This window comes from Musa acuminata, chromosome BXJ3-9 (genome assembly GCF_036884655.1).
Source record: "Musa acuminata AAA Group cultivar baxijiao chromosome BXJ3-9, Cavendish_Baxijiao_AAA, whole genome shotgun sequence".
Classification (NCBI taxonomy): Eukaryota; Viridiplantae; Streptophyta; class Magnoliopsida; order Zingiberales; family Musaceae; genus Musa; species Musa acuminata.
This window is the reverse complement of record NC_088357.1, coordinates 7,835,861-7,854,727: the sequence shown is the minus strand read 5'-3', so window position 1 is coordinate 7,854,727 and position 18,867 is coordinate 7,835,861. Positions and strand designations below refer to the sequence as shown.

General features: G+C 43.8%; 3 protein-coding genes and 1 pseudogene across 3 annotated transcripts; 2 read left to right on the top strand and 2 right to left on the bottom strand.

Annotated features, from left to right (window-relative positions):
- Positions 1-1,978: 1,978 nt before the first annotated feature.
- Positions 1,979-3,858, top strand: LOC103997811 (transcription factor bHLH117). The gene has a single exon (XM_009419135.3). It carries the CDS (start codon positions 2,108-2,110, stop codon positions 3,059-3,061), a length of 954 nt encoding a protein of 317 aa, XP_009417410.2. The 5' UTR covers positions 1,979-2,107; the 3' UTR covers positions 3,062-3,858.
- A 333-nt stretch (positions 3,859-4,191) lies between these two features.
- On the bottom strand, positions 4,192-8,286 carry LOC135650264 (chitin-inducible gibberellin-responsive protein 1-like). Its single transcript, XM_065169543.1, has 2 exons — positions 8,136-8,286; positions 4,192-6,147 (listed from the first exon to the last, which is right to left on the bottom strand). The coding sequence occupies exon 2, from the start codon at positions 6,110-6,112 to the stop codon at positions 4,400-4,402; it is 1,713 nt and encodes a 570-aa protein (XP_065025615.1). The 5' UTR covers positions 6,113-6,147; positions 8,136-8,286; the 3' UTR covers positions 4,192-4,399.
- Positions 8,287-9,360: 1,074 nt separating this feature from the next.
- On the bottom strand, positions 9,361-10,601 carry LOC103997810 (uncharacterized; annotated as a pseudogene).
- A 5,279-nt stretch (positions 10,602-15,880) lies between these two features.
- Positions 15,881-18,685, top strand: LOC103997809 (cysteine-rich receptor-like protein kinase 44). Its single transcript, XM_009419134.3, has 6 exons — positions 15,881-16,745; positions 17,139-17,266; positions 17,379-17,586; positions 17,738-17,978; positions 18,056-18,206; positions 18,310-18,685. Exons 1-6 carry the CDS (start codon positions 15,881-15,883, stop codon positions 18,652-18,654), a joined length of 1,938 nt encoding a protein of 645 aa, XP_009417409.2. The 3' UTR covers positions 18,655-18,685.
- Positions 18,686-18,867: the final 182 nt, after the last annotated feature.

Below are 18,867 nucleotides of genomic sequence, written 5' to 3'. Positions count from 1 at the left end.
CATTAACATTTGCACCTTTTGGGTGAGGTTTAGGAATGTCTTAACAAGAATGAGCAAATGAGTTGAGGTCGCCCCTAAGTTATTGAATGGATGTCAATTTTGTATTAGTATTCACGCTGAGGTGAATGTGTCTACATGTAGAAGGGGTGGTTGTTGCCCCTCGAGTGAAAGTTCTATGGGTCAAGAGCGGGACCTCCTCGCTTGGGTATTTATCAAAGGGGTTGGTAGGCAAATGTTTCTATGATATCGGTCCCTAGTATCAAAATGTTAAGAAAAAAAATCATTGATGCCTTAGTTTGCCGGCGTGGTATGGACCCATATGCGTAAGACTATTTAAAGTATCTCCGAGATAGGAATGTCGAGCTCCCAATGTGTCATATATACGAAGGCCGAGATTATAAGAGGTTTACCAAATTAACCCTTTTTCTCAATGTTAAAAGTGAGCTTTTATACTTAGATATAAATGATATGGAAGAAGCTTTGGCTCCAAAGTGGTTCTAGAGTTTGGAGTACTCCAAAGTGGTTCTAGAGTTTGGAGTACTCCCAAGTGGTTCTGGAGTGGCTTTGAGATGGTTCTGAGCTTTCGAGACGTCACCTGCACGAACACCTATATCGAGAGAAGTTTTTCGATCTGGTTCCTCTGACGTTCAAGTTAGTCTGTGACCCTTTTTGGAGTATAAGTTTTTCTCTAAAATAGAATCCCTTAGTACAATGTAAGTGGATAGCTTTTATACCCCAACGTTCCCTTTTTAGTATTTTTTCCATGTGAACAATAAGAATAGATAGGCTCGAATAACCTCTCTTGGATTGTGGTCCACGGGGGTGGACATGTGGAGAGTGAGTAAGACCTTCTCTTTCCATGGTAGTCTCCATGTGACGATAAGTTTTGGATGGTGATTGATCACCAACATGTTTCCTATCACTCATCATAAATAAGAAGAAAGAAATTTACAATTATCTTACTCATTATAAATAATGAGAAGAAGGTTTTTTTTTTCTTTTCTCTTTTAAGTGCTATGTGATTATAACATGTGAAATGATCAGTCGACAAATGTAATGCGTAGGACTAATTGACTAAGAAATGTTTTATGTGATGATCTTATGCAACAACAATTTGGGAGGCGCAGAACACAATTTATTGAGTTTGCTCGAGTCAAACAAAACCAGACTTAAAGACACTACCCATGTATTTGCTCTACTCCTACTACAACCTATAATCTTTTCATCACTCCTCTCTCGTGTCCTTTGTCAAGGAACACAAAACAGAAACACAATGTTCAATCCGCAAGTGTGTCTCTACTTCTTCTTCCTTATTGCCCGATAACGAGTCACTCCTTTCCCGAGTGAGCAGGGCACTTTTGTTATTTCCTGGAATGCTTGCCCCAAAACAACGACGCCGTTACAACAGGCGAGCCCCTGCACGTGTGATCCGCCTCGGTCTCCTCGGTATCGCATTGGCACGAAGATTCCTCATAATAACCAAAATGCCATCATGCTTGTGCTCCTCGCCGATCACCTCGATTACGAACAAACCTACTGTGGTGGCGTTCCTGTTATTTCACACGATGGGTGGCATCGCTGGAAACAAACAAGGATATGGCGCCGTCGGCGTCCGGTCTCGTACTCGATTTCGGCAACCTGGGGAGCCCACGCCGGTGTCACCCCGAATCGAACGCCTGAAATCAGCTTGGGGGAGCACCACCGGCACGGAGCTATCGTCCTCCAGTTTTGGTCCCCAATCATTTCAAAAGAAAATATTTTCCTTTCTCACTCCCCGCCTACGGTGAGAACTGATGCCATTGGAGAAAATTTGTGGGTCCCCCGCCACCCGGTGTTTGCAAGGCGCGGCCCCGTTTTTCTAACCAATTGAAATTGTTCCCGTCTTTGTATGATCGCGATACAAGTCTTCACGGGCGTCCGCACCAGGACGCGTGCTTCGAGCAGTGGAAGCATCACACGTGTCCCCTCCCTCTTCGCCCTTATAAGGGCGGACGCTTCTCGTTCTTTCTTGTGCAGTCTCTTGCCCTCTCTTGTTTCTTTCGGTTTGTGTTCCATTTCCATTCCCACGTAGGCTCTGTAGGGGTTTGCGGACCGGCGAGGTCGCACGATGGAAGGCAAGAACGCGAAGGCCCTCCTCTTCTCCCCCTCCCTCACCCTTTCCTCCGTCGTCCTCGGGTCCTCTGAGGAGAGGCGGGGGACGGCCTCCAAAATCTTTCCATTGACGAGCTCCATCGCCGCCGGCTGGCATCCATTCTGCTCCTCCCATGATGATGTCGGCCACTCACACATCCTTCTTTCGCCTGCAGCTGGTTCGAACCATCTTACCTGCGTCCCGGAACGCTGTCCGAAGCTGACGACAACGAAGATCGAACCCCTTGAAAGCGAGGCCCCGGATTCGATCTTGGTGGACGGAGGATCTCCCGGTTTCCACCGCCTCCCGATGCTCAGATCTCTGGAGCCGTTACCTCTGGCGATCAAGATGCCGTCGGTTCCGCTGGGTATCCCCTCCGGCGATCTGATCTCCGTCATCGAGCCATCCCATAAGCGCTTCCGAGGTTCGTCAGCTTCTTTCTCTTGGTCTCCCCCGCCGTGTGCTCCTCCTCCTACTGCTCCTACGACTCCGCGTCATCGGCGACCGCTGCCATCGAGCGAGCTGTCGCGTCAGCGGCGGAAGAAGATCAGCGACCGTACGCGGATCATTGAGTCGCTGATGCCGTGGGAACGGCGAATGGACACGGGGTCAATGCTGGAGGAGGCGTCCAAGTACATCCGTTTCCTGCAAACCCAGGTGGCAGCCCTCCGTTCGATGCCGACCGCAGCTGAGTTCTCGGCCGCGCCAGTGTCCTCTGGCCGCGGCGGGGGACTGGGCGGGCTGGAGCGTCTCAACCGCCAGCAGATGCTGCAGGTGGTGGTGAACTCGCGTCGGGTCCAGGAGAAGCTCTACGAAAGAGGGCTTTGTGTCTTCTCGGTGGAGCAGGTGGCATCGCTCCAGAAGGAGGTGGAGCGCCGCCCTCCATTCGTCTCCGCCGTCAACGCCTCCGCCGTCAACGCCTCCGACTGAGTCATCCCACGCAAAGAGCTCCATTCCCTTTGGAAGCAGCGATCGAAGCAGGTCTGTCAATATTTCCAGTTTTTGCATACAAATAGTCGTCATTTAGCTTTTACTTCCTTACGGTTGTATGTCTGAAGGGAGAAAGAAAATGGAATTAGATAGGGTTATAGGGAGGTTGAGTGGGTTAAGTTTTGGGTTTCTTGGGGGGTTTGCTCACTCACTTCTTAAGTTGGGAATTACTGTTTCTCCAATAGAATTAATTGGAGGCGGGTTTAATGAGATCGATAAATGGTGTAATTGATTACGGTTTAAAATGTTCCAAGTTTAGCTTCGTGTAACAGCCCGTTTTCTCGGATTTTGTCTTTTATGGTTTAGTTGAACCGAGTTTTAAGCCGTGGATGGAAGGAAGGGAATATATAGCATTGAAATAGGTTTTTCGCGAATCCGTTTTGCTTTTTTGGTTTCCAGTACTTTAACCGAGCCAGACAAATACATATACCCTCCTGTCCGATAGCAGCCTCGTCACTGTTGCCTGTGGCAGCCTGCAAAAAATAGGCTGGCACTGTGGGCAGTTGACGCTACAGTAAATAGCAGTTTCCCTTAATTACGTTATAATATAGAAGATAATAGGTTTTCTTGCTTAAATTCGTCCCTAATTTTGATTCGCCTTGCGATACATTGTTGGTCACGAGACATGGGCAAGCCATTACACTATCACAATGGTCCTCCCGTAACTCCCTTATGGTATAGGAAGCTTCTAGAATTACAAAATGCAGCATTGTTTGGCGACTTGCTCACATATCAAAGTTAGGCAAAACACCTCACAAATTGATATCGCCACGCACGCTCAAAGAGAACAGGAAACAAGACAAGACAATCGCTCTCCTTCATCATCTCTTTAGTTTTGTCCCTGTCCTCCGTAGAGTTTCTTTCTGGTTCTATTTCAAAACCGACCAACAGAATCACACCCGACCTTGTTTACTCTGGTGTAATGCTCCTTTCTCATGTTCTTCACAATTTTTGTGCCATTCATCAGTAGCCTGTCCTCGTGCCCAAAAAGAAAAAGAAAAATGATTTAATCTCCACCTTGCTCGAGCAAACCCAGTAGAAGATTTAACAGGAAGGAAGGAAAATAACGATTGTAATAGAAATTCGACATGCCACTTTAAATTCCCCGGCTAAATACTAGCTGGTACGATGTTACAGAATGCTCAGATTACAGCAATGGATGCAGCACAGCTGAATTCTGCATCAGATAGAAGATGCACTTTAACTGGATGTCCTACGAACCCTACAACGATCTTTACCTGTGCTTCTAAGAGGGTCTCTCTTTCTAATGGGTTGTGATCAGTGCCAAGCAGAAGCTGAGATGAGGTTCCTATTCTTCCAACCCAGCAGCAACGTGCCGTCTTTCTCCACCAACGCATATTTATCAGAGTAATAACCCAACAGTGTCTTTATCACCGAGTTCACATACGGACTGAGTGGGTAGGGCTTGAAACCTGCCATGCTCAGCCTGGATCTCCACTTACCCAGCAGCTCATGCCTCTCGATCCTGTCCTTCCCTTCACAGGCGATGATGTTGACTATGTCCTTGGCCAGACAGTGCTGCTCCACGTTTATCCTTTCCTTGCTATCCCTAGGCAATGTCACATCGATCGACTCGAACATCGCGGAGTAATAATCTAGCGTCTCCATAAATCTGGTCAAGAACGGCGTCGTGTTGGTGTTGGACTCCTGCTCCACCAAGGTTGTCACTTTGGGGGATAAACCCTTCACCAGCCTTAGCAGCCCATCGCGAGGATTGTTCACATCGACGCTCTCGTCGGGCGTGTGGTGGAGCTGGAGAGTGAAGTTGACGGCGAGTGCTTCCCCAGGCCTTATGTCCAACATCTCTCTCGTGACCTCAGGCCCATACACAGGCAAACCTTTGAACTCGAGCGGAATGTTGAACTTGTTGGACATGTCCGACAACAACTTCCCAACCATATGCAGGCCACCTCCTCGAGCATACTCCGCCACTGGATCGTCAATCCCTGTGATCCGCACATGTGGCGGACCTCCGGGTCTTGCAGCTAATGCTTGTATCAGAGTGATCCATTGGGTCCCTTGAGCAATCTGGAAGTCAATAATGTGGATACTGTCCTCGTTCCTTAGCGCATCGGCTATTGCTCCATTTGCTGCCATATACCCGAATTTGAAGTAGGGGCAGATATCATACAAGATCCTCATGTAAGAAAGGAGCTCACTGCCCTCCGGCTCACGGCACCTCAGGGAATGATAGATGTTGGTGCCCGAAGACTCATGCCTTGCCACCAAGCCTTCAAGCATATAAGCCCCAAGACGCTGGATTGGTTCTCCGCTAATGGAAACAACACTTCGGGCTTCTTCAGCTAACAATTTAAATTCCTCTATCTTATTCTCCGATAGAGCTTCAGCACACTTGATCAAAAGCTGTTTCACATCGTCACATGGTGGATAGCTCATTTCTCTCTGACGTTTCTCTGGACGGACCTCTGGATTCAAACATCTACCGGAGAGGTAGTGGGGATGTATCCGATCAGCAGATTCCAATTGGGTCGCATGGGTCCATGTCCTCGACCGTTGCCTTGTGAGCGGAGGTTGCTTATTCTCAGTCATCTCTGCACTTGTGCTGGTTGTCGGTTCATCCGTGTCTGGTGCCATGAGCACAGTCTCAATCTCATGTAGAGCGTGTCTCATGCTCTGCCTGGAAACTGCATAAAGTGAATCCGATGGTACCTGGACACCCTCCGGAATGTCAACTTGGGACTGCTTGACTGCGTTGTCAGTGTCCAACGCAGAGTATTCAGATGGGCTCACCGCTGAGGTAGTTTCTGTTGAGCTATTCTGCTCCTGACTATTGCTTAGCAGAGACAAACTGATGCATTCAAGCTGGCTGGAAAGAGGGGAGTTAGGTGAGTTGCCGAGAGCTAATTTTTCGGTATCTAATGTCCATTTAGAGTATGCAAGATCTCTCGGAGAAGAGTATTCACAGATTATGTCTGCACCAGTCAATCCAGAAAACCAATAAGAGTCCATGCTAGAAGGACGAGGATCAATTATTCATGATATATCTGCAGGTAAGGAAGAACAAGAAGATATCTCTTCAGAATATATCACCTAAAAGCATGTCTGATAATAAAAACTGGAAGAGGCTACAACAGCTTCTAAAGAAATCAGACCCGCAAGATGCATATAGATATTGAAAGGAAAAAACAACAAAAGGAATGACATTTAATGCATTAATTTAAAACTAAAAAATTAATATGGTACTTAACTATTAAAACAACAAATCATCTATGCAATTCAGGAAACAAATGGCACAAAGCAATCAAAAATTTTTAGGGCCCTAGAGGTGGATTAGGGAAAGATCCTGGTCCCTACATCGTTTCTTCCTCGTTCACAAGCAAATGCACAGCTATTTAATTTTATAATATTTTCACACAAGTAATATGCACAAAGTATAGTTAGCTATGACATTAGGCAAAAATAACATTCATCTACAACTCAAGTGATAAGAACACAGAGCATATTTTGTTGTTTGTGAGTAAGGCACATAGATGGAATTTTTACATAATCGTTGCAATAATTCTATTCTAGCTTCATGGCGAACAAAAAAGATTCAAGCTTCTTGTCTGTTGCAATAACCCATTCTAGAAAAAAACAGAATGGTTTGCTGAAAATGAAGCTACATTATCATCAGATTGTAACATGTGCACTGACGACATTTGATCATCCATAACACTCGATCAAACTCCAGCACCAATGAGGGATACAACCTTTTGCATATTGCAATTCTGGTTTAGTCTTTCAGCATCTTATTAGCCTTTTTGTGCACTAATTACCATATATGACTTGTCTCAATCGACCTTATTCTATTTCAAAACTGAGAAAAAAAAAAAGGCACATATTGATTTATGTGCACATGATCTGAAATCAAATGTCTTGACAATGTCAAGAAAGAAGAACTTTGTAAGGGTCTAATGTGATAGGATGCTGACAAATATGATAGACAACTGTGTGCTACCGGAAACTTGATATCTACCTTAGCTAGTCAAGCTCCCACTTGTCTTCTTAAGTCATATGGATAACTCATAAACAGAATCCCTTGCTACACGGCTAAAAGAGTTTTCTAGCTCCTTGGAGGAGACCAAAATCTTTTGTATCATCCAAGAAGGATTTTTCAAAGATCACCTACTCCGAAGTTGTTTATTATAGCCTGAAATTGCTACAGTGACATTCATTTAACTTCAACATAAAAAACTGAGATTACATTGATAAGATTATAACTCTTGCAAACATGGCAAGATTTTAAAGAAATCTACTGGCATAGATGAAGATAGTTAATACTGATGAACAACATTATTTCCTCTGCTTTTTGGGGTTAAGCAATAACAAGATTGATGATATTGGAATTAAGCATCATAGTAGGACTGGGCATGAGCCGTTTGCATCAAAGATTTCGATGCATGTATTGCAGAAACTTTCCTAGTCACTATAGATTTCACAGGGCAGGTGTGTTTTATGAGTAATACACAGCAACTCCTAACATGTTCTACCACTTGGGAGCAAGGAACACAAAAAGACCAACAAATTTCAATCGAACAAGCTCAAGCACCTTAACAATCAACAGTAACACAGACTTTTTTATGTCTCCCTTCTTCTTCTTCCTTTTTTCTCAGAGATTTTTATTTCTATCCATAGGTAGAGTCTAAAGACTACGAGAAAGAGAAGCAGGTGTCATATGCCACATAATCCTCTTTTACTCGACACATAAACCACCGTGCGTATCACACCTCAAGACAAACAACGGGAAAGATAGATCGCCAACATCGATCTAACCCCAAAAGGCAAGAGCAGAGAAATCTGCAACAGTCTAAACCCGCAACTTCATTTCCCCAAACAACCACAAGCTTTTACATGAATCAGCTACCTCGAAACACTCGATCAACCCCATATCGTAGATTCAATCATTGGGAAATACAGAAAAATCCATCAGAACTCAACAGATTTCTCAAAGCAAACGAATTGCTAAAGAAAACATAAAAGTCTCCGATTCTACCTTCTAATTCTTCGCAGGTTGCTTCAAAGATGTCGTCGCCTCGCTTCACCTTCCACCTCGGCTTTCTTTAGAGGAAGGAAAGGTCTCCTTTTGCTTCCTATTTCTCCAGAGAGCCGCGGCTTTATATAACCGAGAGAGAGAGAGAGATGGTTGATCGTACAGCTTAACGCTGTCGTTAAGCTGTCGCTGAGGGGTAGCCTTCGGTCAACTTACCCGCGTACTCGATGGTCTTCAGCGGCGCCCTCCTACCCCGCTTCCTCGTTTCTTTCTTCCAGGCTCCGCCGTGCGATCAAGATCTGGCAGCTCTAAGTGGCAACCAATTAGCACAGCCGGGCCCTCGTTGGCCCGCCGCGGCTTCTACCACGCGTGCCGTGTTGTGACCTCCCTCCTCAGGACAAGCGGGACCGGTGGGTCTGACCTCACGTGTTGTGATCTGGCCGCCGTCCGATCTCCATCCGACGGACGGACGGAGAACGTTCCCGCGGGTATTCTCGACACTTTTGATTTGTCAGACTCCATCTCGGCCGTCCGTGTCGATGCGTTAGAGTTAGGGAATCACTGACGTGGCCGTGTGCCGCTAAAACTAGACAAGAGGCACATTGATTTCGTACTCTGTCACGAGCCACTCGGACGGCCACCCGCGTTGTTAATGGAGAACAAAGTGGGCCCCACATTTTTCTGCGCGGCACATGGCTTATGGATAAGATCAAAATGGGTCCCGGAAGGGTGACGGTCCCAGCGATTTTTCTGGAAGCCGGTCGTTGCTTCTCCGCAACTACATGTGGGAGGAGAGAAAAAAAAAGACCACGTAGAAGACGATGTGACGTCTGGGACGACGCTGCTGTATACAATAACGGCGGTGACATATCGTTGAACAGTGATTAAAGTTTGAATTTATTGTACAAATTAATTGACCAATGAAAAAGTCAATTAGCAACAGTCAATTAAAAAAAAGGGGGGGTCTCATGTTTGCCTTAAAAAAGCCAATTCGCAACATCTTTCGCAGGTAAGCGTTGACTTCTTTGGTGAATTAGGTTGACCGATGGGAAGAGGTAAGATAGGTGTCACTCTCAATTTATTACGTAAAAAACCAAAGAAGATAAGCATAAACATTGACTACATCGGTAAACATGTCATGTGAGAGCTCGCCCACAAACTTTCTTTTCTTCGAAGCCGCTCTCGTCCCCCAGACAACTCTAGGGGTCTCTCAGCTTGACCGGCTGGCTATAGTAGCAGACGAGGGTTGAGGTTGCAGATAACTTGGGAACAAATATATGAGATCACAAATCAAGAAAAATATTATAGGGCATTCATCCTTGCATACAGACCAACGTTCCCTGCCAAGGACTCGTAGGCAGATCGACCTATAAGCTCTTGGTAGTCGTGCGATGGCCTGTGAACCCTCCCAGCAATGACTCTACCCACCAGCAATGTTTCCTTATGGAAGGATCGTCTTCACTCATCTCGATGTGCTCTGCCGCTAGTGGAAGTCGGGAAAACACCGATCCCTCCCTTGGGTTCCTTCTCCGTGGGGCATCCATGTCTGATGATCTTACAAACGCTGCATCTCTCCGACGCGCAAAGGCTCGAAGAGCCGCCCGTCATGGAAAGAGAACAGGCAATGGTGGTGCCATGGAGCCTCATTTGTTCGTTGCCGTCGGCCAAGCATCTGGGGCGCTTCTTCGGGAGTTTACTGGCTTTTGTTCTGACCAATTCCCTTTGCTCCTAGAAGCGAGCGAGAGACTCTGGGGTGTTGTGGACCTTCAGCACCCTCTCAATCCGTCGGCAACTGCGATCGGTCTTCGACCAGCCTGTTCTGTTTATTATTTCTACTAAGGAGTCGCCTGCCACGAGTTCACTAACTAGATATGGAAGAGAATCGCAGTCACTTCGCTCGAACAACCAGTCAAGTCAGAGATATCATCTTCAAGAAAGAAGATGGTGATGCGAGAAAGAAATGAAAAGAATTATACGAAACATGAAAATCGTCAAATCTAATCTGCATCTCCAGCTGGGTTTCAAGCCATGAAATAGGATTAACATAATACCTGCATGCTTGGACAGATGGTGTGCCTCCAAACTCTCCCACTTCACAAATTTCTCCCCAAATTTTTGGCAGGTCATAGTTGCAGAGGACTTCTGCAGATCTGTCTCATGGCCGGCTCCATATCCAGTACTTATCGTTGGCTCACGCCTGGACTGGTTGACAATGACCACGTGGGCGAGTGGGTTTAGGAACTCGCTACTCCCTATGGACCTCGGACTGCAACTTGGTGGCTTGTCAAGGTGCTTCTTGTTCCCATGGATGACATCTCTGAGGTTGGCGATGGATCTCGAGCACCCAGACCATTCTGCTTTCCTTCTTAAGAGGGATCCAGGGTGGCTCCTGGCTTTTGGATCATGAACCTCTGACGGCTCGGGCTTACAATAGAGAGATCTCTTCAAGGCAAACAAAACCGTTGGCATCTTCTCGTCGACCTCCTCCTCTTTTTTTTTTTAATCCTTCTTTGTGATTCCTCCGCTACTAAACGAATGATCTTTATGCTTGCTCCCTCCCATTAAGGAACACAAGGGTATAATAAGTCAGTATTTAATACTATCCTATTAGCTCACATGAAATTATTCATTTTGGATAATGAATGTAAAAATAATTTTGAAGGTAAAAATGACGTGACATAATTATGAGCCCTTAGGTTTTCTATTCCTACTCTTTAATCGTATGATTAAATATATTTATCAAGACTATTTTTTAGTATTATTTAATTAAAAAATAATTTATACTTATTAGAGGTAAATTTTATTTGAGGATAGGAAAATATCTATATCTAGTATCTAACTTAAAATGTATTTGTTAGTAAGTCTTTACTTGTTCATTGTGAAGAAATAATATTTATAATCAGTTTGACATATCTATCTTAATTATATAAATTCAAAATGTTCAAATGAAAATATGCTAGGGAAGGAGTCTTTGTATAACCATTGATTAAATGGATGAAAAAAAATATTCTCTAACACTTTGTTGACTCATCACCCATTGATTGGACTTGGTATATCAAATCACGTGTATCTAACAAACAACGCTGATAAACTCCCGCATATGTGTGAATTGATAAAATATTCTACTTTTGTGATGTCTTTTTATTACACCATGAAATATTACTCTCGCTGTTGGTCATCTGTCTCGTAAGGCTCACAATGCTGCAATGGCGGAGGCACAGGCAATCTATGAGGCTCGCAAAGTAGGGTTTTGAATATTGATCTGTATCGACCCACCGAGCATATATATCGATATATACCGTCGATACGTTAGGACATATCGATGGTATACCTTAAAACCTTAAAAATATCTTTACCTAACCAAACGATATATCTCGGTAATGATCGAAATCAGGGATGGTATCGATCGGTACACCTCGGTACCGATCAAAACACTGGTACTACCTGATAGAGAATGGTCTGCGTATCGATATTCTTTCGAATCGGTACATTCTGTCTGTATCGAACGATACATATCGAAATTGAGAACCCTGCCTCGAAGTATGCTGCTACCATGTGTTGGAAGAACACTCTTCGCCAATCTGATGCCCAGACCATCATCAACGACACCAATGTCTCCAAGCAAGTTCCTTGCAACTCCGGGCTCTCGTTTCTGATGCAAAGCTCTTATTGAGCAAACTTGCATCCTTCTCTGCTAGCTTTATTCCAAGAACTCTTAACTGCAAAGCCCACCACCAGCTTGCATCTATTGGTAGAACCTCACTGGATGATTCGAGTTGTTCATCCAGTCCCCTGGCTATGTTTTTCTAATTTAATGAAAGTTATTTTTGCTTCAAAAACAGAAAGCTCAAGTGTTCTATGAACCATTTTTGCTTACCTAACAATGCTGCAAAAAGGGTGAAGTGTGTTTGAGATCTCTCTCGTGTTAATTATGTGAATATAGGGTGAAAAAAATTGGCATAAACCTTCATTAGAAGCAATCATAAGGAGTGAATTTTCAAGGGTATTAACAGGATAAGATGGATTATAGTTATGAAACATATACATAATTGTAATACCAAAGTAATTGCCATCCCTGAGCAGTTGCATTGAGCATGGTAGCTGTGGATCTTGAATTCATTCTTGAACATATATATATATATATATATATATATATATATATGTATATGTATATATGTATTTGTATATATATATATTTATGTATATATATATATATATTTATGTATATATATTACCTCGGTAGGGGATAAGGAGGTCAATAAAGAATTTGCTGTGCCAGGAAAGTCAACTATACTAAAGAATGAGCAGTGCTTGTAAAGTGTAGCTCTGGGAAAGAAGCATTGCCAGGCCTAACATAAAATGCTGTTAACAAGTAAGCAATAGCAATAAGCGCAGGAAGGAAAGTGGAGTAAAGTATGGAAACAGTAATTATTGAATCAGTGGCTTCTGGGAGAATTGTTTACAGTGAAAGTGAATTCTTTGATTTGCACGTTAGGGAGTTGTCCGTATTCGTTCTTACTTTGTCCAGTGTTCGGCTCTTTACTGTGTCGGTAAGGTGTCAAGGGTAAATCAACTTGCCGTAGCGAACGTTGTTGTCGAGTTAATCGAGATCCACTAGATCCACTAGAATAGGGTAATCAGTCGAGGTAGAGGAGCCAGAGCGAACACTAGCGGCCCTGCCGCGCAAAATGAGTAGAGTAGTAGCTTGGCGGTATAAGAGCCCTAATAGTATTTGTAGCCTGAGGTATTGTAGCCATAGTGCTCGTGGTACTCTAATAGTATTTGACTCGGTTTATCGAGTTTTGATGATTTTAAGTCAAAATGAAAAGATGAAAAGACACTAGGCAAGTAATTACTAACGACCAAGCCGACTAAGACGCGATAGCGAGCTAATAAAGCGGCTGTCGAGGTTATAACGAAAGTTATAACCGAGTCGTGTGTTCGGTATCGCGACAGGACCGCTAGTTTTAGACTTTGGAAACTCGTCTACCAACATAGTACACACACAGTAGATGAAAACCCTATCAAATTCTATCTGTTCTTATTAAGGATAAAATTTGGAAAGAGACAAGTCCTGTCTTTTGTCTCCCTTGCCTAACTAGTAGAGTACCACGAGCACGGTAACCTCACTGCTGACCCCTTACCCTTAATCAACGGATCTTATCTTCACGATGAAACAAGAACAGAATCACTTGCAGACCTGGCTGCTGCTTCCTTACCAGCTAATGATCTTTATTCAGGCCTATCTCTTCGACTACTGTATAGGAGGATCAACTTATTGTCTTAGCGCAGTAGGAAGTAATGGATTCTGCCCTTCACCCAACAAGTAACTACTAGACAAGTAAGCAAGTAACTCCGGTCCTATACTATTTGCTATCAAAAAACACAGGGTTTCTAAAACTCTCGTGTCTTTTTTTGTTCTCTATTAGCGGAAAATGCTGAGCTACGAAAAAACACAGGTTTCGTCAAACGAGTCCACAAAGAACAGACCCGATTGCTGCTGGCAACTAGAATACCTATCCTCTGGCTCTTTGGTGACTTCTTTCTTGAATACCTAGCTCATTCTTAAGATTCTGCCCTTGCTTACTTGTCACTACTGGATTCTTGCCCTGCGCCAACACCTTGACTTCCCGTTGAAGATTGAGATCCTGCCCTTTCCCCTGCTTCTGATAAGGATTCTGATTCTTATTCTATACGAGAACTAGACTCAACTTCAAGTTAGGTGTCGCCCTTGCCTTGCCTCTCTACTTTGTTAAGAAGAATGAATTGAATGTTTGTCTCTAGGTGGCGAAGAAGTGAACAAGTCTACTTAGCCACTACTGGACAAGCAGACATACGTATAAGCAACTCCTACAAATGTTTAGGCGGCAGGAGTTATAGAATCCCTAAAGTCAGAAGTAACAAGTAGGAAAGGAAGAAGTTGACTCCAAGTGAATAACCAGAATCAGCAGGAGCTAGAGAAGGTACGCGCGGGAAAGAAATAAGGGTTCAGGGCAGAGTAAGGTAAGGGCAGACGACAAGCTACTACTGATCATAAGAATGGAATTGGAAGACGGAACACTAGCGGCAGGAGCCGGCAAGTCACTACTGAATTCTTTTTTTCATGTTTTTCACTGTGTCGGTAGAGTGTCAAGGGAAAGCTAATCTACAAATTCATTCGTTGGACTGTTTCCGAGTTTCAATAGTAGATTGATTTCCCTATTTTCTTAGAACAATTAGTTTCATGCTTTCCTTCCTTGGAACAACAAGTGGAATTACCATCTTTAGGCACCCCCATTATGTAGCTTGCTGTTGATAACTGAGATTCGGCTTCGGCTTCCGATATTTAAACTGATTCCTTCTCTTCAAACTACTTACTTATGTAGCTTCCTTTAGTGTTGACCATTTGGATCGTACCTAATGCTACTTACCTCGGTTCATTCTGAGTTTACAGTGCTAGTAAAGAATTTACAGTGCTAGTATGTATATACATATATATATGTATATATGTATATATGTATATATATACATACATATATATATATATATATATATATCTATTCGCATTCAGGAGCAGCCGCCTGCAGTATTTTTCGCAGTAGGTGCAACAGTCCAAAGTATGCTGTATTAGATATAATAACAAGCAAATTCGAACGACAATGGCCGGCTATTATCTCTTCTTGTAATGAAAAGATCATAACAGTAAATATGTCGGATATAATAATAAAATTATGAGTCGCGTGAATGACTTCAACATAGAGTTCGGAAAGCCGGGCCTCGTATGGGTTTGTCACATCCGAAATGACACATCGTGCCAAGGGGTTGTTGGTTATGTTACGTACTATGCCTTTTAAAAAAAGTGTTCGATCTTTCTATCTCTTGACAAAATCTATCGGCAGAACACGGTTTCGGACATATCTTACAACCTATAAATCTTGAATCTTGACCCAGTCAAGGTCAATCTTTATCGGAAACTGCCACAACAGTAAAATTTACAAGTTAAGATTGTTGTTGTTGAACTGCACCTCAGTGGAGGGGAGAGTATGTTGGGAATGCAAGTCGATTAATCTCTTCGTGTTTTAATTTAATTATGTTTTTCCTCACTCTTTATCAACGAGCACACACGTTTCTTGGTCAGGAAAAACATGCCTCGATACTTGCCCAAAAGTCACGTCTTAATATAAAGAAGAAAGAAGTATTTTTCCGCTGCCAGTACCAAAACCATACACGAGTGAACAGAAAGAAGAAAGAAGAGATATCTGTTTCTGTTGCCTCTCACTTGCGACGCCAAAAGCACAGCTTTGAAGAAATCATCTCTTGCTGGGAGTCTTCGTTCGATAAGAAATTGCAGTGTTGTTGATCCGCGTCATTGCGTTCTACGCATGGAGGAAACAAAGTCAACAAGGAATCCCCTTCTTGTCCTTTTGACTCGGATCCCTCTACATTTGAACCCCAACACCAACGAAGGGCCCGTTCAATGGAACAACGAGCCATTGTCACGTATTCATCGGTCGCCTAACTTTATATGACCATCATTGTTATGAAATAAATTTCTTTTAACGTAACTTGTCATGGACCAATTCCACCCCACTGAGTATATTATTTGTGTGCAACGTTTTCTAGTGTGTATTACTCAGTACTACAATGAAACAAACTACGGCGACCATCCAAATTAACCTTTGCTCCAAATGTATTATATAAAGTAAGCTACGTCTCTGTATGCTCCCTCCACGGCATCCCAAAATCAACGGAGGACAACCGGTTGCACGATGCATGCCTGGAATTACTTCCCGATGCTTGCGCAGCTCCTCTTCCTCCTCTCCCTCTGTAATACACGCCACACTGCATCATGGGAAACGTGTCCCAGGGACTCCAACTTTACCACCAACAGCACCTACCATTTCAACCTCAACCTCCTCCTCCCATCCCTCACCTCGGCCACCGTCTCCACCGGCTACGCGAACACATCTGCAGGGCGTTCCCCAGACCAAGTCTTCGGCCTGGCGCGTTGCCAACTCGACGTGTCTCAAGACAAATGCCAAGCTTGCCTCGCCACCGCCGTCGACACCCTCCTCAGTAGCTGCCCCTCCGCAAAAGATGCGGCCACTTGGGGAGATCTCTGCTTCCTAGCTTACTCCAACACAACTTTCTCGAACGATCGCGACAAATCATCCTTTACCCAAATCATAGTCAACGGAGGAGAAGTTTCGGAGACGTCGAGATTCGTGGATCTGGTGGGGGAATTGATGAATGCCCTCATCAGCTGGGCTGCCTACAAGACGGACAGCATGTTCGCCATTGGACAAGCCAACTTTACGAGCGTCACCAAAGTTTATGGATTGGTGCAGTGCACCAGGGATCAGTCTGATGATGACTGCTTTCTGTGTCTTCGGCAGTCGTTGGGTTTAATGCAGAGTTGTTGCGATAAAAACCAGGGAGGGGTGGTGTTGAAGTACAGGTGCTTCTTGAGGTACGAGACCTATTCATACTATAATATGTCAGTCCCGACATCCCCACTGCCTCCGCTGTCATCTGCACTCTCTTCAGCACCTCCGCCTGGAGCTACGGCCAATCCACCGCCTCCGCCTGCTGTGGTGGACTCCAACTCTTCGTCATCATCTGCGATAGATGCAGGCAAGTTACAGTACATAATTAAATTATGTACCTGCATTAAATTACAAACGATTCATCCATATTTTCCTACCAATCGTTGCAAGTTGTACAAAATTAAAATTTAATTATGAGAAGACGGAAATACTCATCAGATGTTGTTTATCGTTTTAATTCAGGAAAAAAGCGGAACTCTAAAATAGTAGTGGCTGTCGTCATCCCCATCCTCGGTGCTGTGATGCTTGTGGTAGCGCTTTTGATTTTTTTGTGGAGGACGAAAATATTTGCGAGAAAGTCGAGTATGTAAATTTATTTGACTCCATCTATGTTTTTTGTTTCTTATTCATTTAAATGTTAAAAATTTACCAAAACCAATTCTTTTTTTTATTTTAACAAAAAAATTTATATAACGATCAGAAGTTGGAGGAGCGAAAAGTGAAAAGCCAAACTCTCTGTTATTTGATTTCGAGACACTGAAGGTTGCAACCAATAACTTCTCGGACGCAAACAAGCTTGGAGAAGGGGGATTTGGACCAGTTTATAAGGTCAAATATATGGTTAAAGCCAGTGGCTTATCCTTTTTTGCAGTAAACACTGCACACTTTATGTCTACGTTTAATTACACCAGAGCTTCATGTTACCCAAAATACGGAACAGGGCGTACTATCTGATGGCCAGGAAGTAGCTGTGAAAAGACTCGCAAGAAGCTCACAGCAAGGATTTGCAGAGCTAAGAAACGAGGTCGCTTTTGTTGCTAAGCTTCAGCACAGAAATCTTGTGAGGCTCATCGGTTTTTGCTCGGAAGAAGAGAAGCTACTCGTCTATGAATTCCTCCCAAACACAAGCCTAGACAAAATTTTGTTTGGTACGATCCTCCTCCAACTTCTTAATTTTCTGAAAACAAAGCTTTTAATCAGATGCTAACGGATGTATTATCAAAGAGCTCCTATTAGTGTCCATGCCATTTCCTTTTACTCTAAGATTGCTAATGAACTCATTCAACCACGGTGAAGCAGATCCCACAAAATGTGGTCAACTAAACTGGGAAAGGCGCTACAAGATCATCGAAGGGATTGCAAGAGGACTTCTCTACCTTCATGAGGATTCCCGCCTAAGGATTATTCATCGAGATCTAAAACCCGGTAATATCTTGCTAGATCAGCACATGAACCCCAAGATATCTGACTTTGGTCTTTCAAAGCTGTTGGTCGACCAAGACAGATCAGAAGAGAGTGCTAGCCGAATAGTTGGAACAAAGTGAGTCAAAATTTTGAATTCATTTTGTTGAAAAGCTCCTCCGTTGTTGTCCCCTGTTCATCTGTGGCATCGTGCAGCGGATACATTGCTCCAGAGTATGCTTTGCTTCGGCACGTCTCGGACAAATCAGATGTGTACAGCTACGGAGTGTTGGTGCTTGAGATTATAACTGGTCGAAGAATCAGCGAGTTTCGTGGATCAGGTCATCGCGCAAACCTTCAGAGCTATGTAAGCATTTCCTCTCTTCACTCGACACTGAGATCGTGGCAATCTGTGATCGATGACTGATTGATGATTCTAATGCATATTGGCGACTGTACGCGTTAAACAGGCATGGAAGAACTGGAGCAAAGGGAAGGCGTTGCAGATAGTGGATCAAAACTTATGTGGCAGGTTTCAAAGGGAAGAAGCTTTGCCTTGCATACGCACGGCGTTACTGTGCGTTCAAGAAAACCCCTCGAAGAGACCGACCATGGCATCGGTTGTTCGCATGCTAAGCAGTTCCTCGACGACTACTCTATCTCCTTCTGCTCCTGGGTTTCTCATTGAGGCTAGTGGAACCACGGATTCAAATGAATCCACAGGAAATAGGTCTCCAGAAATCAAGAACGAGAGAGAAGGCAGTTCAACGTCAATAAATGAAGTCTCAATTACTGTATTGGAACCTCGACAATAGACATTCACAGATCTTGCTTCATGTTGAAACACAGCAGCTGATTTGGTTGGTCGACATTGGAACAGTGTATTCGTTGAGATTAGAAAGTGAAACTTTCGATAGCATTAGCTCTCTCAGTATCTAAATTGAAGTTTGCATTCAATCTATCCTTCCCCACATAAAATGCACGTCATGAAGATGTATCATTTTAAGCTGAGATTCCTGTGCAGATGA